A 23,601-nucleotide genomic window follows, 5' to 3' on the forward strand; every position below is an offset into this window, starting at 1 on the left:
CGCGCCAGTTAGTGCGGAGACAAGAGCATCTCGTTATTATATAGAGTATCTCTGCTAGTGCACAGGTTTGTTTTGTGACCTTTCACCTGGAGTTATTTTGGCTGGAAAGTTATAGTTTGACTGATTTATTTTGTTTTGACTGGGGGGGTTCAATTCACGATGGATGTATCTCTTTGAATCATAGTAAAATTGTACAATCAATGTTATTCCAGTATTTCCAGTATTGTTTTCCATAAACAGCCCTTCCAACTACCTCATCCCCATACTGTATTTATTTATTTATCTTGCTCCTTTGCACCCCAGTATCTCTACTTGCACATTCATCTTCTGCACACCCTACCATTCCAGTGTTTAATTGCTATATTGTATTTACTTCGCCACCACGGCCTATTTATTGCCTTACCTCTCTCATCCTACTTCATTTGCACATGCTGTATATAGATTTTTCTACTGTATTATTGATTGTATGTTTGTTTATTCCATGTGTAACTCTGTGTTGTTGTATGTGTCAAACTGCTTTGCTTTATCTTGGCCAGGTCACAGCTGCAAATGAGAACTTGTTCTACCTGGTTAAATAAAGGTGAAATAAATAAAATTAAAATTAAATAAAAAGTGAGAACTGTCTGTGTGAAGCCTACAAAATCACCAGCAGAGGGCAGAAAAAGACAGTACAGAAACTATTTCAATAAACTACACTGCGCATGCTCTAAACCCGAGCGTGCTTGTGTTGACGTCAAGGCTAACAGAGAAACCTGTGTGTTGCAGGCAGTGAGGGTCGTAAGAACCTCAGTTAAGCAGTAAAGTTTAACTTTATAATGGCACACTACAGAGTAAGTGGACTGCATAATAATGTTTTACATTGGCGTGAGTAACGATGTAGTGTGTAAAATACAACAATGGCATTGTAAAACAACCAGGAGAGTTTAAAGTTTTCCCACGCGTTAGTGTGCTAATTTAGCGGACTAAACTCCAATCCACGGTGAAGGAATTTTCTGATGAATTTCACCAACTGAGTGGAGCCGAGACCAGGCTTTGTGGAATGTAGTCTCAACTACACCGATTCGCTCAAGGTCAATACTTTAAAAAAAAAAAAATTATGAAACGCCCACCTTGTACCTATGTTTGTCCTCTGTAGTTGCGTGACTTTCTTTGTGTGCTAAAATCATACTTTTTCAATAAACGGTAATCAAATACCACAGGTACAGTCAGTCAGTTTCCAAATCGAGTCACAACATCGCGAGACTTCCAAGAAAGCTTGCGAAACAGACCAAACCGGGCAGGTCGGGGTTTGGGATGTAAATGAGATGAGTGAAAATGTTTTCCGTAGTTAATTTTCTTGAAATCTAAAGGCACAAGCTAGATTCGAGCCAATATCGTAAGTAGTTGACCATGTTATTAGTCCAATTTCGTGAAAGTCACAAACTGGCACGTTTTAATTTTCGTCAAAAACAACTTTATATCAAAGGACTGCCTTTGGGTTGATGGCCTGCACATGCGCAGTTCAGCGTGAGACGACCGTTCGAACCGACGTATTTCTACGCATGCGCTAACGTCACCATGAAGTCGCCTACAGTGTATGGAGATTTCAATTGACGGAGCAGTGTTTAGCTTATCTTCATATTGTACTGCCTTTGGGGTAATATTGATACCACCACGGACTGTTTCTGTGTTGGGATTCAATTAGCACATGCGCATTTGCGATGAGTTGCCATCATAGAGCAATGAGCAAACAGTCGGTTGTTGTATTTGAATGAACGTATATTGAAAAGTATGGATTTAAAGCAAACAAAGCCACGCTAACATGAGTACACGTTTTATAATTTAAAGTATTGACCTTGGGCGAATCGATGTAGTCTGAGCTAGATTACCACAAAGCAACAAACTTCACCATGGAGGTTAGTCCATTACTGGCTGGCTAAGATAGTTTATTACCGAGGTACAATACTCAGTTTGGATGTTTTTTTTTCTCTTCAGTACACAGTAAAGAAGGCTATAATATTTATAGCAATCATACTAGTCCCATTTAAGCTTGAATTAGGTTCCTTGGTGGAGTCATTGATTAGAAATTACTGGACAGGTGAAAGCTATGTGGTGAAGCCCTTGAGTTCACCTGTTCAATCATGTTTTATCAACAGTGATTACATCAAGGGAGGTATGAATGCACAGGATCTTGTTCCTTCCCTTTCTTGGGCAAAATGGTGCCAGCAAACATCTAGCAGCATCATGGATGAACTAGCTAATTACTGAACCCTGAATAAATTGGAAGTAAAAAATCAAATCACATTTTTTTGGTCACATACACATGGTAAGCAGATGTTAATGTGAGTGTAGCGAAATGATTGTGCTTCTAGTTCCGACGATGCAGTAATATCTAACAAGTAAACTAACAAATTCACAACAAGTACCTTATACACACAAATGTAAAGGGATGAGTAGAATATGTACATGTAAATATATGGATGAGTGATGGTGTGCAGCGTAGGCAAGATGCTGTAAATGGTATAGAATACAGTATATACATATGAGATTAGTAATGTAGGATATGTGAACATTATTAAAGTGGTGTTATTTAAAGTGACTAGTGACACCTTTTATTAAATCCATTTATTTAAGTGGCCAGAGATTTGAGTCTGTATGTTGGCAGCAGCCTCTCCATGTTAGTGATGGCTGTTTAACAGTCAGATGACCTTGAGATAGAAGCTGTTTTTCACTCTCTTGGTCCCAGCTTTGATGCACCTGTACTGGCCTCGCCTTCTGGATGATAGCTGGGTGAACAGGCAGTGGCTCATGTGGTTGTTGTCATTGATGATCTTTTTGGCCTTCCTGTGACATCGGGTGCTGTAGGTGTCCTGGAGGGCAGGTAGTTTGCCCCCGGTGATGCGTTGTGCAGACTGCACTACCCTCTGGGGAGCCTTGCGGTTGAGGGCGGTGCATTTGCCGTACCAGGCAGTGATACAGGCCGACAGGATGCTCTCGATTGTGCATCTGTAAAAGTTTGTGAGTGTTTTAGATGACAAGCCAAATTTCTTCAGCCTCCTGAGGTTGAAGAGGCACTGTTGCGCCTTCTTCACCACGCTGTCTGTGTGGGTGGACCATTTCAGTTTGTCAGTAATGTGTACGCAGAGGAACTTAACTTTCTACCTTCCTCAACTTATGTCCCGTTGATGTGGATAGGGGTGTGCTCCCTCTGCTGTTTCCTGTAGTCCACGATCATCTCCTTTGTTTTGTTGACATTGAGTGAGAGGTTATTTTCCTGACACCACTCTCCGAGGGCCCTCACCTCCTCCATATAAGACCGTCTTGTTGTTAATCAGGTAATCAAGTATCATTTGTCTCAATGCCAATGTGTCTACAGGCTTCAGAGTCCAAACGAGAGCAGTTTCAAAGATACCTGGAGAAGGCTGGTGTCCTTGACAGCCTCACCAGTGGTGTGTTTATTTCGAATATTTAATTAACTTTAATTGTTAATTTTATTTGACCTACGCAAATTACGAAAACGGCTTGTGCCTTTCCTTATTACAGTGCTGTTGGCATTGTATGAAGAGACGGAGAAACCCAACAATGCGCTTGAGTATCCTTTTAAAAATGTTTGCTCTGTTTTTGTAATGAATATTTCCTACATAATGTAGACATGTATAGCTATGTTTTTGGAAGGTGATGGAACTCCACTGAGGCCCCTCACATTGAGTCTGACCTTTCTGTTGCCTTTAGTGGTATAGCAACCCGGCGTGCTCACACAGATGACAGAACAAGTGTTGACTGTCACAGCTCACGATGGGATGCTTTTCTAAAATATAAAAATTACTCATTTTCAATGACAATAAGGTTGAGAATGAGTTGAATTCCTCCCTCAGCACACTCATTTCTTTAATAAGATCCAGTTTCCTCAAGCAGCACTTGGGTGTGGCTGGCCAGGAGTCTGCAGACACTGAGGCACTCCAGCAGGACCTAAGAGACATGAGGCAGAGGTGTGAGCTGCTGGCCGAGGAGAACAAACGACTCAAGAACAGGGTAGGCCTGCCTATGATTATTTTTCATTGAGTGTGATGATCTGTACACATGGTAGGCTTGAACTTTTCAAAACTAACAAAATAATAGAATCTCTGTTTTTACACACTTCCTTAGCTTCAACGCTATGAGCCTACACAAGAGGATGGAGCTGCCGACTAGGATGTGCCTCGGCTTTATTGAAGTAATTTTGTTAGAAACTCAAGATTTTTATGGCAAGTCGAAACCAACAACTGGAGGCAAGGGATTTTATTCACCTCTGTTCTTTTCTTTCTACTAGGTTTAAGTATTTAACTTAATTTGTATATTTGATATATTGAAATATAATAGCTTTTGTCCTTTGACTATCTCCCCCTCATAAAAGCAAACCCCCTTTTTCTGCTTTCAGTGTACTTAACCTACTGTACACCAATGCTTTGTATCTAGTAAACAAACATTAACAAAATGGTGTTTTCCTTTTTAATCACGTTCACATATTTGTTACAATAGAGAAATCTTACCTCATGATATCACTTTTGTACTGTGTGCACACAGAGGCTCTGCTGGCGTTACTTGAAATGCATAAGAAACTGAAATACCCCACAACCCTTAAAAGAAAAGCTGTGCCTAAAAGAACGTGGAGGGCCATTGTAACCGTCATACATGGTTTTACGATGATAGTATGGACATATAGTAGTTAATGCAAAATAAAAACCAAGACATACGCTTTTATAAATAGGAAATTAGGTCATTCTTTCATGCAATATACATCATTTAGTCTACATACTCTATTTTCAGTGGTCAAAAGCTACTTTGGCTGCGTTTAGACAGGCAGCCCAATTCTGATCTTTTTCCACTAATTGGTCTTTTGATCAATCAGATCTTTTCATATCAGATATTTTTCAGAGCTGGTCTGATTGGTCAAAAGACCAATTAGTGAAACAAAATTCTGAATTGGGCTGCCATGAGGACATATTTTCATGGTTTCTCTCTAAACAATGGTGTTTAAAATGAACTGAAACCTACAGAAAGCATTAACGTTGTCACTGCTGTGTGATCTGTACTGTTCCAGTGTTTTTCTCTCTTAGCCACAATACATTTAAAAGCAGGTCAATATTCCCAATAGCTAGTCCCCACACCCAATGTTTGATCTACTGTGTCTTATGTCATCACAAAGTATGACGGAGGCTTTGAAGCTGGTGAATACAAAAATAAACTACCACATACAGATCAACAGAAACAGAGGTGACATCTTATAAAACACATCTATCCATTTTGCTGGACTACTGCAACAGATTTCCCTCCGAAGCAGTTCGCAACAATGTCACAACTCATGTCATGTTCTTCTGATCCCTGTGTTTGAAATAAAGTATTTTTTGTCTGAGGGACAAGCGATAAGGTTTTACTCTTAGCATTCAGACTTGTAAGTCTGTAGGGGCTCGCCTACTACTTGCGTTGCTTGTGGATGATGGTCGGCGATTGGAAGAGGGTGTTCTCGGACTGTGCTGTGACCCTGAACTTGAGTCCCCCAGTGAGTCTGGGGTGGAGGGACGCATTTTGGGTTCCGATTTCGACGCAGTCCGGGCTTGGTACCCACCACTGGCCTTAGCACCCCCATAAGAATCTGTGTCTGAGCTTTTGCCCTCCACCACTGTGGAACAATTTGAGGGAGCGTTGACCCTCCATGTTTTCCTTCCGGCGCCTACTAGCAATGTCGGGCAGGAGGAGGCGTGAGATGCATCCCTTGGGCGCCTGGGAGAGTCTGGGCTCCCCCTCTTCTCTTCCTCGCTGTGAGGGGGAAGGTGTGCAGACTCCTCTGGCTCCTCCTGCTTTGGCGGGGTCACTGAGTCACAGGGCGGTGAGCGGCTGTCACTGCTGGTGTTATTGGAGTTGGAGTTGTGCTCCGTCGGGCTATGTGCAGCATCTTTGAGTTCTTCCACGCTCCGTTTACCAGCCAGTTCACCCTGAACAGGGAGGAAGGCAGAGGGGTTGATAAGGGGGGGGTAGGTGTGACCCTCCTGGGCCCGCTCCAGTAGGAGGTTGTAGCCACTGGGCGCGGAGGCCATAGTAGGATTACAGCCGGAGGAAGCAATGCCTGTCTGATGCACCATGGAGTCTTTCTTGGTTTTGCTTGAGTAGAAGTCGTCAAGCTCATCTTGCAGGTGTGGATAGTAGTCCAGGATGCCCTTTTTGACCTTCTTGTAGCCCAGGTGCATGATCTCCAAGATGTTTAGGAAGAGGGAGACTACAGCGATGCATTGCATAAAGACCATGAAGACACTCTTCTCTGTGGGCCGGGAAACGAAGCAGTCCACCGCGTTGGGGCAAGGCTCACGCTCGCACTTGAAGAGAGGGGAGAGCTGGAAGCCATAGAGGATGTACTGGCCCGTTATAAAGCCTACCTCCACGGCGGAGCGGGTAATGATGTGGGCCACGTAGGTGCGCAGCAGGGACCCCGACAGCGGAGCCTTGTTGAGCTTGCCTTGCTCCAGCTGCCTCACCTCTCGCTCAATCGTTTTCCGAGCAGCCACCATGTCCACGTCCACCAACTCCAGCTCGCGACGTAGCAGGACCTTCTTTTTCTGCCGCTCCTTCTCCAGGGCTCGGAGGCGGTAGAGAGCATGGCCCATGTACACCAGTGAGGGCGATGAGACGAAGATGACCTGAAGGACCCAGAAGCGGATGAGGGAGATGGGGAACGCCAGGTCGTAGCAGACGTTCCGGCACCCGGGCTGCTCCGTGTTGCAAATGAAGTCTGCCTGCTCATCGTTCCACACGTCCTCGGCCGCCACACCCAACACCAGCATGCGGAAGATGAATAGGATGGTGAGCCAGATTTTTCCCACCATAGTGGAGTGGATATGCACCTCCTCCAATATCCCCCCTAGGAAATTCCAATCCCCCATCTTTACACGGGCATCGTTGTGTCTGTGAGTAGGAGGCAGAGAGAGGATCGAGGCAATTTTGTCATTTAAAGAGGCTATATGGAACTTTTGCCCTTTTGGATGGTTCTTGAGCCCAAGACCCCTCAATGGACAGAAATATTATTCAGAAATTCTAATTGGACATAAAGGGGCATTCCTCCCCAATAATGAGCAAAAGCATTGTTTTTGTTTTGTGAAATACAACATTTATTCATATTAATATCTATATATAAACCATTCAACCAACTTTCAAGCCACAATTTGGTGTGTAACAATAAGCAACTGAACTTTCTTACACTAGTATCTTCAAAAATACATCGTAAAAAGTACATGTAAATGTTATTTTCTATGCAGTTTGTTTTAAAACCTGTATTTCATTAACAAATACTCTATGAAAATATATTATTCCACAGACTATTTTAATCCCACAAAGGTTGATTTACCAATTAAAATAATGCATCAGTCCTTTCATATCAATAAATACAATTGAAGTATATTTGATTTATTTCCATTTAAATACAAGGTTAAGTCATTGACATATAAATAATGAATTGTAACATACCTTTATCAGGGGGAAAAAAGGCAATGTACATCGAAGACAGATGTAAATTTACAATGAATATGGAGCATCACATATTTGTAAAGCAGATATCAAAATGTATGAATAAGCAGGCTGTCGATTATCATGTTTATTATTTGCCTCTCTTGCTCCTTTCAGTAGTCCTGTTTTGCCAAAAATAAAGCCATTCCCCTCTGTGATTTAACTTATAAACAATGAGAGAAATCAATGAGAGAGTCATTTCCATTTACCTTGCAGCAGCATGGACAGACTGCCGGTGATTTGAATCCCCACGGGTCATCCAGCCGCGATGAGGCCACCAAAAAGCTTTAAAAGAAAATCGTTTGTGCCCCCTCCACATCTGTCGATGCGCATCACCTGAACTTCTGTGACCCAAATTTTACCAGGGTTTCCAGTGCCGACAGTACACCACGTATGACTGAACAGTTGAGACAGCTGCCAGTGCCAGATTCTGGTCAGTCAGCGAGATAAAATCAATAATCAGAGTTCTACCAATACAGTACAAGATAAATCATAGCCACACAGCAATTGTTTCAGCCTATTCATGCTTGCCATTTATTGATTCAGGGTTATAGGTTAGTTAAATAATGTCCTTAATTAAAAATAAACAGTGGAATTACTTGGTTAAAAAGATATTTGGCTTCTCCTAAAGGACTAGCTGAACTTAAATTTCAACAGTCCAGTGTGTCTTGAATGTATAGCTAGGAATATAAGAGTGAAGCATGGAAAGGTGTTGTAGTGGACAGACGGCCTACTTATTAGGCTCCCTCTTGTCTGCGTCTGTAGATTCTATAGGCTATACGCCATAGCCCCCGGTGAGAGATGTTTGGTGCAGTTTATCTGATGTTTGATGATCATGGTATACATAGACAATGTGATGGGAGTTTGTTTTGAAATCAGTTACTGGTTCTGGTGTCCCTCCCAAACAACATAACGCTATGGGACTGTGCCACAACTCTTTCAGATCTATAGTTTTTTACTCTTGTAATGCAATCAATGGGTCATGTCCGATTTCATACTCCGGTGCTTCCCCTCTGTAATTAAGTTGTCTCTGGCAGTTGACACAATATTTGTATTAATTTACAAGAAATCGATTTACTCTGACTTGTTGCAATTGAAGTCAGTCAATTCAGGAAGTGAGTTGAATTTAAAATCAGAACATTTGACAACTTTTTACATAAATAGCTTCTCCTTTTCAGTTTGAGAAGTAGTGGAAAAGAGATTCCCTTTTTCATTGAATTGGAATTTCAGTTTACTTCTAAATTGACTGCCTCAATTCAAATTGAGCCTAAACCTGATTACCACAGATGTTAAGGGTATATTCAAAACTTTGTCTGATTTTTTTTTGTCCAGGAGTTGGCATAATCCTGGGTCCTGTAACTCGACCTGAAATCAGTTACAAACGTGTTTATAAAGCAGTTACAAAATGAAATGCAGTTCTGATCATCGTATGTGTTAACCTACATATAGTGTCATGTGATGGCCAGAAAACACAACTTTCTTTGTGGTTTTCCTTTAACCAGATCGATCATACTATCATTATTTCCAAAGGAATGGATTTTCGATGAGATTTTGATAATCGACTTTGGTCAATGCACTGTGCAGTTACATGGGTCTGTCATTTTGTCTATCAACAAGTAGACTAACACCAATAGGAGTTTGCCAATCTGTGTGATGTGCAATTGATGTCTATTAGGGATGGGTGCGAGTACTAGATTAAAAGTTTATATTCTATTACTAATAATCAAATTCCTGTACACTAAATTTAGAAATGTAACTAGAAAATGCAACATGTCAAGTGTTGGTCCCATGATTCATCAGCTGAAATAAAAGATCTCAGAAAGTTTCCGTACGCACAAAAAAAAAGCTTATTTCTCTCACATTTTGTGCAGACATTTTTTTTTACATCCTTGTTTGTGAGCATTTCTCCTTTTTCACAATAATCCATCCACCTGACAGTTGTGGCATATTAAGCTGTATGAGGTGCACTTTGTGCTGGGGACAATAAAAGGCCGCTCTAAAATGTGCAGTTTTGTCACACAACACAATACCACAGATGTCTGAAGTTTTGAGGTAGTGTGCAATTGGCATGCTGACAGCAGGATTGTCCATCAGAGCTGTTGCCAGAAAATGTCATGTTCATTTCTTTACCATAAGCCACTTCGACTTTGTTTTAGAGAATCTGGCAGTATGTCCAACCAGCCTCACAACCACAGGTCACTTGTTACCACGCTAGCCCAGGACCCCCACATCCGGCTTCTTCACCTGCGGGATTGTCTTGAGACCAGCCACCCGGAAAGCTGATGAAACTGAGGAGTATTTACATCTGTAATAAAGCCCTTTTGTGGGGGAAAAACCCATTCTGATTGGCAGGTCCTGGCCATTTTTGTTCTGTATATTTAGCCGGTTAAATTTAGAAGCACTGCCACAATTTCAAGCTCTGTTTATAGTTTGTGGAGTGCATCAAGTGCAGTGAAAATACATGACGCTTTCTTTTCAGTTGTGTTTCAGAACAACCAGTAATTGGAACAACCAATTGCATACAGGATACATTTTTCCTTCAAACCCGTTTCATTTCAAACTAATATGAGCGTACTGAAAATAATTCTTCATGAGAGTACTCGAACACATTCTTTCAAATGCAATCCCTAATGTCTATCTCGAACACTTTCCAAAGCACCTCCCACTCATTCATTTTAAATTTGGCTAAAGAATCAATTATATATCTACTGGCCCAAATCCAAACATTTTCTACTAGTATCTCCCCATGATGAGTAAAGCAGATTGTCATGCTCTAACTAATGACCTGCACAAAAGGGAAAATGTGAAAATATTGGTTCTCAGTACAAAACCTTAACCCCAAATCCTGGGTGGATTATTGCTGAGCAGATGGTGTGCCAGTCTGGTTCTGCTTTACTACAGGAGCTACCATTGTTCAATCCCAAACAGACTGGTACCCAATATAGACTGACTATACCATTCACCTGAGAACCCTGTGTACTGCCCTGAAATGGTCTCTCTTTAGAATATTGGTCAAATCATTTGGCAACACTAGGGGGATTGATTCACTTTCCAAATGAGTCGGATTCAAATACATTTATAGTCAGGGATTCACATTAGGTGAACCTTGTTTGAGGATTTTATTTAGCCGATTTTCCAGCAGTTTGTTGAATTTAAGAACCAATATTTATGACAACTTGGCTATTACTAATTTATCAGTACTTTCTGAAGTTCATTATCCCTCTTAACCAATGGTTTAAGTGTCCACAAAGCAGACTAGCAAGCACACAATTAAATAATGGCACTGTATTGATGTTCCGAGTCTGGAACTATGGAATGTTCCACAAACTGGCTAGAGTGGTGGCTGCCATTGGGGTACGATCAATTGTCTTTTGTTGAAGCCACTGTTAGCTAATAATAGAAGCGTGGCACCCTAGGTCAGGTCAGACATCAGTCAAGCAAATATTCTGCTCCGTACCCATTCACTAACCCCCATGTCTGGCTTGCTATAGACCAGATGAATTAAGATATGTTTTGCCAAGATGAACTATTTGTCGTATAACACCAAATAGAGTTTACACACAAAAAAACTCATAATCCAATCATTTTCAGAGATCGGATTATGCGTGGCTTTGTCAACACAGATCTAAGATCCGAAGGGAATTTTGGAAATGTAAAATAACATTTAATGTAAAAGTGATGAAAAGATACAAGATTGAGTCTGGAGATTAAAAAAAAGAGCTTCAAATACAAAACAAGTCATTTACAATTGGAATGTTATGCTATCTACCCTGACATATACTTTGAAAGTACATTGTACAAGTTGTAAATACATAATAAATACCTAAAGTATGTATTGGTTTCTTAGAGGTTTGTTGAACCGCCATTTGGTTTCACATACCAACTAACAAATATCACCACAAATAAGTTTAGGAAAAACATTTGAAGATATCACCAATAAAAAAATATGCCATACAAATGGCATAAGCTGAGGCCTTTTCGATGACCTTTTCATTTTCCTCATGGACTGTCATACTAAACAGTTATGTAGACTAATACACAGTGGCACAATGGAAATGATATAGACAATATAGACTAATATACAATGGAAAGTGCTGCCCTCTACTGTTCCACTGTACACAAACATCCTAAACAACCAAAGGATTAACAGACTGACTGAAATTCAAAACTGCTGGCAAGTAGCAAAAGCTAAAGAGAAACACAAATTAATATCATGCCTTCAATAAATTATACTTGAAAGAGGCTTAGCCAAGGATATGTGAGCAGATTAACATTGATATGTGCTATTGTCAGACAGTGTCTCATCCTGTCAACGGGGAAGTGAAACAATAACCTGGCATTGGGCCATTCTCATGGCTTGTTTACGAATTGACATGCCGTTAACCAACAGATGACACACTTGCTCCTGATGGCTTGAAAATTCCCCCAAAACACACCTAAACACACACACTTGTAGGCCAATCTAAAACTTAGAGGAAAGGACCTGCTTGGGGAAATAATGTCCTACCTCACTGACTAATCAGGACAAACATCATATGGAAAGAAATACCCGTAACACCAATTAACTGAGGTATATTGAGTTCAGTACAAAACCTAGAGATCAAATTAATAATGCATTTCATTATCAACATCACTAAAAAAAACATGTAACAAAGATAATTTGCGCTGAGTGAAATACTACACTTCAACTAGGAATCCCTCTCAATTTAAATCTCTTCTCTCCTGCAGTAGAGGTTTACATTTTTTTAGATAACCTACCAAATCCCTGAAATGTCCTATTTCCGTTATTCAAAACGCATTCATTTGTATAGTGTGAAATTATGCAGGGGAAAGGAAGAAGTTGAAGAGCACAGCGAACAAGAGGAAGACTACGTAGCCGACTATGCAAAGCCAGAAGCGCGGATCCTTCAGGAGCTTCTGGTTGTAGGCGCTGAAGAACACGTATCCAATGGTCATCCCAGCCACTCCTCCTCCAATGTGCGCCACAAACGAAACCTGAGGGAGACCAGGGAGAAGTCTAATTTCAGTCTAATTTTCCCTTCAAACCAACAAAGTCATGCTGTGCTACAGCCTTACAATTAGCATCCTCTGCCCTGTCACTGTGGTTAGTATGCAAAGGGTGGACAGTAAAAATAGCAGGACCAATTTAAATGCAGACAGTGCATTTGAAACCGCACTTCTCACAAAGACCAAGAAAACATGAAATAAAAGCAAGATGAAAGAGGGGAAGCAGGTGATAGATTAGTAGCTTATAGCCCAGTCAGTTAGGCTGCTGGAAAGACAAACAGCTGCAACCCTTATCTTGCTCTCCTCTTCTCCTAAAGCAGAGAACAAAATCAAGGATCACACTCATCACAGTCTAGTGACAGGAATGGCTTGGGTGCAATAATTCAGGGGGAACAGACAGGATGTGTGTGTGACAGAGTATGTAGAGGGCAATCTGGTTTAGAGATTAGTCAGTCCTGTGTAACTGTATGCCGTATAATGCAATTGGGTGGTACTGCTACTGCAGTTTTTTTCTCTCTAGTTTTCTATTTAGGCACACTGATAAAAGCCAGATCTACTCACTGTTATATTGGTCTAGGGTTGGACTTCGCGTAAGAGGCTCTCCAGTTGTGAACTAAAGACTGTTCTAAAAAAGCCTTGCTCTCTGCTGAAACAATACTTATCTGTCTGTGGGAACTATTTCAATGCCATGCATTTTAAGAAGAGAAAGGGCATGCAGGACAAACAAAAAAAGATGTCTTACCTTCAAGCCAACGTCGTGAGTAAGAAATCTTCTGTAAAGGGCGAATCCGACATCTGTCCCGACTTGAGAAAAAAAACATTGAACGTTTAGTTACTGAAATACAACCACAGAGGCGTGGGCGCTGCTGGAACAGTAAACCTTGAGGCACTGGTGGGAAAATAAGTCGAGTGGATCTAGAAGGGACCTACCGATAATCACAATCACTCCAATACGAAACACTCCAAGGAGAGGAATCATCTCTCTGAAGTTCTGTAGGCCAGGGAGTTACACAAGAGGAAAGAACAGGGAAATAATGAGAGAGAGAAAAAAAACAACTGCTAAAAATAATAGAATCAGCAGTTAGCCAGAACTCACCACAACAGCGTTCATGAAGTATCCACCTATGAGGGCATATACCCCCCCAGAGGCCCCTACCAGAGCACTGTGGGGATCAAATATGGAGCTGGCCAGGGAGCCTGAGGACAACATGCATGAGAAGGTCATCTATAGCATTATAGACATTTCAGCTATGAAACCCAAACAGGAAAAATTGAACTTTTGAGAAGCGAAAGAATGTCAGAGACTTAAGTGTGAAACGTGATTACCATCTACACAGCTCTGTGGCTGTGAGTTGCTAGCATTGTACAGTCATGATCAGCAAAAATCCAGTGAGCTAATAATAACTAAGGCAACCTGTCGCGCACATTGTGTTGGTTAAGCAATCACATGCTATACTATTCATGTCACTAGCTAAAACAGAGTCAACTTCAAAGCAACTTCATTCAGTCGTAACAGACCTTTGAAGACAACTGTGTCTAATTGACTGTGCGTCAATGGACAAAAGGGGGTGTATGTGGATGCCCACCTGCTAGGACGCCTGCCATGTAGACCATGCCCACTTCAAAGCCTTTGTGGACCAGCTCCAGTGGGATGCCCAGCAGTAGCTGCATCACCAGGTTGCCCAGGATGTGCTCCACGCTGTGGGGAAGGAAGACATAGAGAGGAGATGGAGACATGGGAGTTGAGACTTAGGAGTAGTGGTGGCGCCAGGAAATTTTCACTGGGGTAGCTTGGTCATTGCAAAGGGGTGCTTGTCAAAGAGAAGTTCATCAATCATTGACATTGAAGCCACAGAAAATCTATCATAAGCAGAAGTGTCAGCTGGTAAAATTGGCAACCAAAGTGAAAACAACTTTGCATTCTAGCATTAAATATTTTCCAGCTAATAGGGCGGCAGGTTGCCTAGTGGTTAGAGCATTGGGCCAGTAACCGAAAGGTTGCTAGATCGAATCCCCCCTGAACAAGGCAGTTAACCCACTGTTCCTAGGCCGTCATTGTAAATAAGAATTTGTTCTTAACTGACTTGCCTAATTAAATAAAGGTTAAATATTTTTGTTGATGTTGAAATATCAACGTTAAATCGGATAACCACCAGCTTCTTATGTGGCTGCTAGAAAAACTAGAACGCGTCAACAGCCAATCCAGTAGGGGCTAGAAGCTATAGTCAGCTTTTATTGGTCAAAATCGACACAATATCGCAGAGTATATGCATAAAGTTCAGCTTTCCACAACTTTGGTCCCACCCTGTTCACGCTCCCTCGCGTCACCCAACTGTCCCCCCCGCCCACTTCACTAAAAATGAAATGAGGCTCCATTGTTTCATCACCCACATCATGTTACGTGGATACGTAAGGTCAGGCTGCCTATATGAAACAACACAGTTGATGTTAACTGCAAAACGTTTAGCTTTTAGCTGACGGCTTGGTTGGCACGTATTTGCAAGCAAAGTACATTTCAACACATCCTCAAAAACATTATTTTGCCTGAGAAGATCCTCTTAAATTATTTCTGGTAAAAAGTCATTATAGGGTACATTCCACAATTCTGGAGAAAAAATGCTATCTAAAATCTTCATAAAAGGCATCAGGTAGAAGTAAATTAAGCCATGAATACGAATATAATTGTACATATCTTAAATGACCACATTTTCTTGAATTTGATAATATAAGATTGAAGCCCATTCAAAAACAGCACAAGACTTGCACCAGGAAGTAGGCGAGACTTTCATAGGGTATAGCTAGCTATAAGCAACTTTTACATAGTCCGAAGATACAGAATCTCAATTAACAGGATTTTACAACCATTCAAATTCATGAAATTCTGGCTTAGAAAATGAGGAGGCACGGCGTTATGTAGGCTGTGCCGTCTTGCTGAGCAGTCGGAGCACGTTCGTGAGAACAGGATTTTGAGAGAGAAATCCTGTGGATTTAGCACTTTGTGACATTAGCTGATGTAAAAATGGTTTTATAATTACGTTTGATTGATTTGATTGAAATATTTTAACTTTGGTTATATATTGACAATTTAAAACAGGCCTATTCTAGAGGGGGCTTCCACCACCATCTTGCTACCCCCTAGCGCCGCCAGTGTGAGAGTATGATTGAGTGGATAGCCGAGTGAATGTCTTACCAATGAATCAGAACCTGTGGAAAGACTCACAAACACAAACAACGTGCACACTGCAATTTACTTTTAAAAGGTTCTTTTTGCTTGAGCCGACGTGTTTACAGTGAATGCAAGCTCTGTGAACATTTGGGAAATGGCCTTTTAAAGCCTTTCACTTGGATTGAATCGTGACCTCAAACTCTGAAGAACCCAGAACTGCTTTAGCAGTGGCCAAGTGTTATATAAACAGATGATATGGGAGAGAGTGAATCATTTCAGTGAGATGTGGCAAGAGGAATGACCTGCAATGCTCTACTCTTTTGGACACAGATTAAGCCACAGGAGGTTGGTGGCACCTTAATTGGGGAGGGCAGGCTCATGGTAATGGCTGGAGCAGAATCAGTGGAATGGTTTCAAACACATGGCTTCCATGCGTTTGATGCCATTCCATTCGCTCTTATTATGAGCCGTCCTCCCTTCAGCAGCCTCCTGTGGATTACGCCTAGTCCTGGACTAAAAGGTTTGGTCAATGGTAAATCTCCAGTGGGTTTGGGCATCTGTGTGAGGTGGGGTGACCCTTACCCAGCGTGGACAAACATGTAGGAGACGAAGCGCCACGCCTCCTCCCGCCGGTCAGACTTGTAAGTGAGAGGGCTGTTCCAGATGCCCTCACCCAGGGTGACCCACTGCTTCTGGGGCTTCCACACCGCATAGTAGATAAACACTGCTAGCTGTCCAGACAGACACAGGTTAGATCAGTGACTAGCTACATAATGACAGGAGGGGTCCTGAAAGGCTAAAACAGTTGCTTTAAATGTAGCCATGAGTCAGCCTTTTGCATTGTGTTGCAGTATGGGCAGAGCAGACCATTATAGCAGAATACAAACATACTCCAAAGTGATAACACACAATGGCAACAAAGTTAATGAGAAGAGCAGAGAGAACACTAGACAAATTCCTTTAACAAACTGTGTCGACGTCGCACATTTTTCTACTCACAGACTCATTTCACCTTTAATAACTAACACACATCTCAATTATTTTGCCATAACAAGCTCACCATACTACTAAAATATCTGGGAAATGTCATGGGCACGGTGTACGTGGTGTATGATTACAATCAATTCCTTGGGAGGATAGCCTTAAACCCTGGTCCCAATGTTAATTGTGCTCAAACTCTATTTTCATTGAGCCAACGCATAGGTCTAGGGATTGCTCTAAGAATCTTGGATGAATTCAGACATTGAGATGGATAAGCTGGCCGAGACCTCCCACAGTAGTAGGAGAGAGAGGAATGTCTGGTACAAGAGCTCTTCAGTTTGGACCTTAGCCACATCCAAACTCAGAGAGTGTGAATACACAAATACCAATGGTTGGCCATTTAATCGAGCTCGCCAGCTTGTAGTCCTAAAAAACGGAAATGAGTTCCCTCTGGTTCGTTCAGCCATTCCTATGGGGGAAATTAATGGGGAAAGAATAGGGTTTTGGGATAAACATAGAAAATAAGGTCTGAGGTTAACACAGGCCAAGGAGAGACGTTGTATTCCAAGAGATAATAGGTCAGTTAAAATGACCTTTATGAATTATGAAGCCTTTGTACTTTATGTGCTTCAAAACTCACAAAAAGTGACATTAGCTGATTAAGATTATCTCATAGAACAAAACATATAAGATCTCCTAAGCCTGTGTTTACCACAGACCTTATTTCTGGCATTTATTTTTTTTAAATTCATTTCACCATAGGCTTTGTCCAATGAACCATGGTGGAGATATAATATCAGCTGCACCTCTCTCTTTAAATACCATGTCCAGAGCATTTCCTGAAATCGAAAATTCACTCAGGTATAACACAATCATAACAACGTATGCAGATGCAAAAGAGGCTACTTGTTGTCAATGCTGCGCTGCCATTAGTAGGATGCGTATAAACCATGATGCGTTTTAACCCTCACCTCTCCGATGCTGATGAGGATGATGAAGATGGGAGGGGGGCAGCAGTTGGCTCGCTCCCGGTACTGTTCGTGGAGTTCTTCCGGAAGCATCCACTTGGAGATGGAGCGATGGAACCTCTCGCAGCATCCAACCTTCCTATTCCCGTCATCATCACCTCCCGCACCCCCCATCTGTCTCCCATCTCTGTCTACAGGGTCTACAGCGAGGGGGTCCTGCTCTTCAATGTCTCTGTCCATCACTCAGATCGTAGCCTAGACAAATAGAGTGGATGAGTCCTACAGTCAAATGAATTGACAGGGAAGAACACAATACATTTCAGATCTCTATGAAAGTATGTCATTGTCTTTTCAGTATTGTATCGATAGACACTGGTTTCCTAGACACGGATTAAATTGGACTTCATCTGTGTCTGGGAAACTAGACCACAGGCAGAGGATTTTCTTATGGAATAAAACCATAAAAAGGTGAGGATTGCACCATTCAATGTAACAGCAATTGATTTGTTAAGAGTGTATGTTGTGTTAAATGGGTTGGGTTTGCGTCAGATTAACAAAACTAAGGGTGAGATATTGTCTTCCGAATTATTGGTTGAGTAGCTACAGGGTTAACGACACATTAGTGAGGTATTTGATGCTGTGATAAACATGAGAAAGAGCTGAAGTTCAGCTTTGACGTATACAATTGTTGTCTCTAGGGACAATTACAGTAGCTATACAAATCTTCCTGGAACACAGAGCAGATGCTTTTTGGAATTATCCTAATAAAGGGCTCCCCAATTACATTCAGCCATGGGATGATATTTACTTGAGCTGATGGTCATGGGGCCAGAAAATTTACTGCAAGAATCCCAAACAGATATAGTATTTGGCAAAAACAATAATTAAAACATTGATTACATTGGGATACAATCACATATGCCATTAATGTATGGGAATACTGGGTAACAGTTTTTTTAATCTGGGGGGGGGGTACAAATAAATTTCCGACCGCCCATTGGGGAACCCTGGCCTAATACATCAATGGCTGATATATTGGACTACTTTGGAGTCTACCACTGTAGGGTCAATATGAGTGACAGAAATACAAGCCCATCAATACAATTTCAAAGTGAATTTTCCTTAGCCCTTTTTTTGACAATGTGGCTTTTTTTTCCAATTTACCTGTATATGAACCATGTAAACGTAACCCACACACACATGATCATGTCCCATTCAGTACAGAAGTTGGTCTACACATTTTCCGTAATAACAGAGGCCTATATAGCAGGCAATGGTGTTTGGAAAGTTTAGAAGTAACTTACGTAACGTTACTGGTTGGTAGTGCTGTCGTGTAAAATGATTCAACTCAACGTTTCCACTAGCATCTTAAAATATATCAATTACTGTAGAAGTTTCTCTTTAATACTTTTTATTTTGTTTTTATATTTTCAAGCAATTCTAAAACAGTCCGGACATTCCAAGGCGCGTAAAATCCTCACTACTGTCCTTGGGAAAATGACGGTCAATTCTGATAAATGACTTGAGATAATTATAGACCTCCCTTCGCTTTTCCTGCTACGAACTTCCTTCCTTTTCCAAACAAACCACTGAAGCACCCCCACTTGAAACGAATAGACTACTGAATCTCATTTCATAAATCTAAAAAGTTGAATGTAGCGCAAATTTCGCAGGCATTTTGCAACAACTCACCTGCGCTTCCGGTAACACCTGAGACCGGTGACGCCATCATGGGCTTGAGGCTTTGGCTGGAGGTCCCCATTGATGAAATGTCCTCCATCAACAACATATTATTACAAGTGTGATATGCATCGTTGTTTTGTGGACCACAGACAAACGAGTCATATACTTGTTTATCAACGATTCTGGTGTTCAAATATTTTAATTGTTCCAAAGGAAAAGCTTGTTGTACTATCAAGCATCCTATCAATGCAATTTCTGCACAATACGAGTTGTACCACTAGAGGGTGTAAGAGCCCATTACAAAAGAGAGACACCCATAATTATTTAATTTTTCAAAGTTTTACATGTACTGACTATTGGGCTGCTTGTTGATTTTCACATATACACCCAGTGATGCCAATTTAGCAAATTTGTTGCTAGATTTAGCAACTTTTCAGACTACCCTGGCAACCTTTTTTCAAACAGCACCTAGCAACAAATTTAGCTACTTTTAAAAATGTATTTGGAACTTTTAGCAACTTTTGAAAAGTGACTCAAATGCATGCATTTTCCCTCTAAATGACACAAAAAACGATATTCTCTGTCACACACTCAGTCACAACACACGTGCCTGGCTGCAAAAGTGCATTGTGAGTGACGTTTGCAGCAGGCGCTCAGCTCGTGCACATGCAGCAGCAGGCCAGAAGCAATTTCAGCAAATTGCAAATCATTGTTGGATGACTGCAGCAGCACGGATTTGACAGCCAAACCCAAGGAATATAGTTGGTCACGAATGTTTGATCTTGAACAGAGCTTACAACATCAATCACCATGTCTCAATCAAAACTGTACAGCCAGAAGTACAGAAAAGAGTGTGAGTCTGTACCTGAACAAATGTCAAATCATATTTTTTGCAGAGATGGCCAGTCAATTTGAGTAACGTTATTGTGTATTCTACGTAATGACGCATTTGACGTTATCACGCAAAGACATCACAACGTCGTTTAGCAACTTTTAGCAACAAATCAACCTGCCTCTAGCAACTTACCCTGAAAATTAGTTGGCAACACTGTATACACCAATCCTCTCAGATCTTCATAAGTGCCCATGGGGGTAGGAAGTAGTGTTAAAATAGACATTTTGGAATTGTCACAATAGTTACCCCCAACCTGATAACTCCTCAAGTCACAGAGTGCATTCGGATATGGAACGCCATTTGGGTCTTTGCTTGTCAAACAAGATATACGTCAAATAACACTATTTGACATGTCAAATAAGCTTGTTCACCAATCGGGACCTGAATATGACTGACTGCACGTCACATAATCATTTAACACGTTGATACATTTTTTACGTAGTTATCACACATTGATTACACTAGAAATCCTATTCGATATGTCACAACGATTCACCGATATGTATGCTATGATGCTAGTAAAGTTTTGTCTCGTGCACCTGCCGCTGCCGCACGAGTGCAGACACACTTCCCCTTAATAGTGATGGGCATTCCGGCCCTTTTCAGTGAGCCAGCTCGTTCGGTTCAGATCAACAAAAAGAGCTTTTGGCTCCCAAACGGCTCTTTAAAAAAAAAATGTTTTGTATTTTTTAAAGACAAACAGTTTGCAATAGTTTTACTATGGCTGGTGTTAAAACAATTCTCATTAAATTATTAAATTAAATCATACTCTACTTTAACCACAATGTATATAAAAAATGCATTGGTTTGTTATGAAAAAGAATGCTATTAAACATTTGCATTTAAAGTACAACTTTTTTATGTATTGTAATGACCTGGCTAGATCATAAAGGAACAATTGTCCAGACAGAGGCTTGAGTTTACGAATTTACGGTTTATTAACCCAACTTCACACAGGCTGCTGTTTGGCCGTAGCCCACGCCAAATAAATGGACACCCAATAAAACCACCGTGACCTCTTGTGAAGGCCAGACGTAAGAGAGAGAACAATGGCTAAACCTGGTCTTAACTTCCAATGCTCCATTACATCCCCGCTGAGTGTCGACGATGGTCTCTGCCTCCTGGTCAGGCAGAGCATAGGCCTCGGGGCCAATAGTCCATGGCTATGAGCACCAAGGGGTTTCCACTGTCTGTGGTGGGGAACAGCCCAACTACATCCACTCTCACCCTCTCCATGGGAGCCCCCACTGGGAACTGTTGGAGCTGAGCATGAGAGCAGCCTGGGGGATCCTTTCTCGCTGTGCAGTTGTCACAGTGGCGGCAAAAGTCCTCCACATCCCTCTTGTGCTGCCCCCAGTAAAACTCCTGACGGAGGCGGCGGAGTGTTTTTGTGACCCCAAAGTGTCCAGTCCCCACCCCCCCCATGAGTGCTCTGGAGCACAGCCTCCCGCAGTGCTTTTGAGACCACCACCTGCCACCTCTCCTCTCCTGTAGCTGACTCCTTCCATGCCCACTGTAGCACGCCATCAGCCATCTCTCAAACTTTGACCACAACCCTTTGGTCGCGAGTGAGAGCGCTGCAACCTCTTCCCACGGTGGCCTCAGCTGCGCCTCTACCCACTCTAACACTGGCTGTAGGTCAGTGTCCCGTCCCTGCTGCTGCCCCCATTCAGCCACATCGACAGTCTGCAGCTCACAGCAGACAGGCCCGCTCGCCCGACACACTGTGGCACAGACCCCCTCTGCACACAGCTCTCTCTCACGTCCCTCTCTCCGCTCACGGAACACGTCTGCAATACAGGGCCGACGGGACATGGCGTCGGCGTTGGAGTGGCGTGCCCCTGCCCTGTGCACCACTGTGAAGTCGTACGGCTGAAGCTCCTCCAACCAGCATGCCACCTGCCCCTCTGGCTCTCTGAAGGACATGAGCCACTGGAGAGCAGAGTGGTCAGTCCTTACAGTAAAGGGCGGGCCACCCAGGAAGTACTTGAAGTGTTTGATGGAAGCCACAACAGCCAAGAGCTCCCGCCAGGTGACACAGTAGCGGCGCTCATGTTTGTCAAATGTTTTGCTGAAGTACGCCACCACTCTCTCCCCCTCTGGCCCCACCTGAGCCAGCACCCCACCCATGCCCACATTGCTTGTGTCTGTGTCCAGGATAAGGGCAAGGTGAGGTCAGGGGGGCGAGCACGGGGGCCCCGATCAGTGCACGTTTGAGGGTGTTGAAGGCCTCCTCACACTCCACTGTCCAAGTTAAGGCCTTGTCCTGTGGCAGCAGGCGGTTCAGGGGCGACGCTTGAGAAGCCCCGTACAAACCTCCTGTAGTACGAGGGCAGGCCTAGGACAAACCTCCTGTAGTACGAGGGCAGGCCTAGGACAAACCTCCTGTAGTACGAGGGCAGGCCTAGGACAAACCTCCTGTAGTACGAGGGCAGGCCTAGGACAAACCTCCTGTAGTACGAGGGCAGGCCTAGGACAATCCTCCTGTAGTACGAGGGCAGGCCTAGGACAAACCTCCTGTAGTACGAGGGCAGGCCTAGGACAAACCTCCTGTAGTACGAGGGCAGGCCTAGGACAAACCTCCTGTAGTACGAGGGCAGGCCTAGGACAAACCTCCTGTAGTACGAGGGCAGGCCTAGGACAAACCTCCTGTAGTACGAGGGCAGGCCTAGGACAATCCTCCTGTAGTACGAGGGCAGGCCTAGGACAAACCTCCTGTAGTACGAGGGCAGGCCTAGGACAAACCTCCTGTAGTACGAGGGCAGGCCTAGGACAAACCTCCTGTAGTACGAGGGCAGGCCTAGGACAAACTTCCTGTAGTACGAGGGCAGGCCTAGGACAAACCTCCTGTAGTACGAGGGCAGGCCCAGGAATCTCTCCAGCTGATGCTGGTCGGTGGAGGTGGGCCAGTCTCGGATAGCCCCCACCTTTGTCCTCCATGGTGCTGATACCCTCCTTCCCCACTCGGTGGCCCAAGCAGGACACCTCTCTCCTCATGAAGTGGCACTTCTCGGGGTGGAGCTTCAGAGCTGAGGCAGCCACCCGCTCCAGCACATGCCGTAGCGCCCCCCGGGCTGATTGGAAGGAGCTGCCATGGGCCAGGATGTCATCGAGGTATACCAGACACTGCTGTCAGAGGATGTCATCCAGCACCCTGTCAATCAAACACTCAAAAGTAGCTGGAGCGTTGCGCAGGCCGAAGCACAGGAACTGCCAGTGTCCTCTGTTGGTGGAGAACACAGTTTTGGCTCTGGCCTCTGGGGAGAGGGGCACCTGCCAGTAGCCACTGCTGAGGTCTAGTGAGGAGAACCAGGAGGACCCCCTAACCAGGTCCAGCGACTCATCGATACGGGGTATGGGGTATGAGTCCTTCCTGGTTACCTCAGTCA

At 43.0% G+C, this 23,601-nt stretch overlaps 3 protein-coding genes across 8 annotated transcripts; 1 reads left to right on the forward strand and 2 right to left on the reverse strand.

The window, feature by feature from the left end:
• The first annotated feature begins 693 nt into the window (after positions 1 to 693).
• LOC112223064 (c-Myc-binding protein) lies at positions 694 to 4,429 on the forward strand. Of its 4 annotated transcripts, none has more exons than XM_024386018.2 (5): positions 694 to 830; positions 3,356 to 3,428; positions 3,523 to 3,571; positions 3,876 to 4,011; positions 4,126 to 4,425. In XM_024386018.2, the coding sequence occupies exons 1-5, from the start codon at positions 816 to 818 to the stop codon at positions 4,168 to 4,170; spliced, it is 318 nt and encodes a 105-aa protein (XP_024241786.1). In that variant the 5' UTR covers positions 694 to 815; the 3' UTR covers positions 4,171 to 4,425. The 4 variants fall into 4 exon arrangements, with proteins under 4 accessions (XP_024241786.1, XP_024241787.1, XP_024241788.1 ...); XM_024386019.2 differs by having other exon boundaries at positions 3,882 to 4,011; positions 4,126 to 4,412; XM_024386020.2 differs by lacking the exon at positions 694 to 830 and adding an exon at positions 1,386 to 1,895 and having other exon boundaries at positions 4,126 to 4,429.
• Positions 4,430 to 4,453: 24 nt separating this feature from the next.
• LOC112223063 (gap junction alpha-9 protein-like) lies at positions 4,454 to 7,944 on the reverse strand. The gene is made up of 2 exons (XM_024386017.2): positions 7,474 to 7,944; positions 4,454 to 6,915 (listed from the first exon to the last, which is right to left on the reverse strand). Exon 2 carries the CDS (start codon positions 6,891 to 6,893, stop codon positions 5,403 to 5,405), a length of 1,491 nt encoding a protein of 496 aa, XP_024241785.1. The 5' UTR covers positions 6,894 to 6,915; positions 7,474 to 7,944; the 3' UTR covers positions 4,454 to 5,402.
• A 3,210-nt stretch (positions 7,945 to 11,154) lies between these two features.
• LOC112223062 (rhomboid-related protein 2) lies at positions 11,155 to 19,417 on the reverse strand. 3 transcript variants are annotated; one of them, XM_024386016.2, is made up of 8 exons: positions 19,327 to 19,417; positions 17,638 to 17,889; positions 16,268 to 16,416; positions 14,106 to 14,218; positions 13,616 to 13,716; positions 13,450 to 13,510; positions 13,262 to 13,323; positions 11,155 to 12,507 (listed from the first exon to the last, which is right to left on the reverse strand). In XM_024386016.2, the coding sequence occupies exons 2-8, from the start codon at positions 17,872 to 17,874 to the stop codon at positions 12,331 to 12,333; spliced, it is 900 nt and encodes a 299-aa protein (XP_024241784.1). In that variant the 5' UTR covers positions 17,875 to 17,889; positions 19,327 to 19,417; the 3' UTR covers positions 11,155 to 12,330. The 3 variants fall into 3 exon arrangements, with proteins under 3 accessions (XP_024241784.1, XP_024241781.1, XP_024241782.1); XM_024386013.2 differs by lacking the exon at positions 19,327 to 19,417 and adding an exon at positions 18,939 to 19,320; XM_024386014.2 differs by lacking the exon at positions 19,327 to 19,417 and adding an exon at positions 18,939 to 19,320 and having other exon boundaries at positions 17,638 to 17,913.
• Positions 19,418 to 23,601: the final 4,184 nt, after the last annotated feature.

This window comes from Oncorhynchus tshawytscha, linkage group LG23 (assembly GCF_018296145.1).
Source record: "Oncorhynchus tshawytscha isolate Ot180627B linkage group LG23, Otsh_v2.0, whole genome shotgun sequence".
In the NCBI taxonomy this organism is placed as follows: Eukaryota; Metazoa; Chordata; class Actinopteri; order Salmoniformes; family Salmonidae; genus Oncorhynchus; species Oncorhynchus tshawytscha.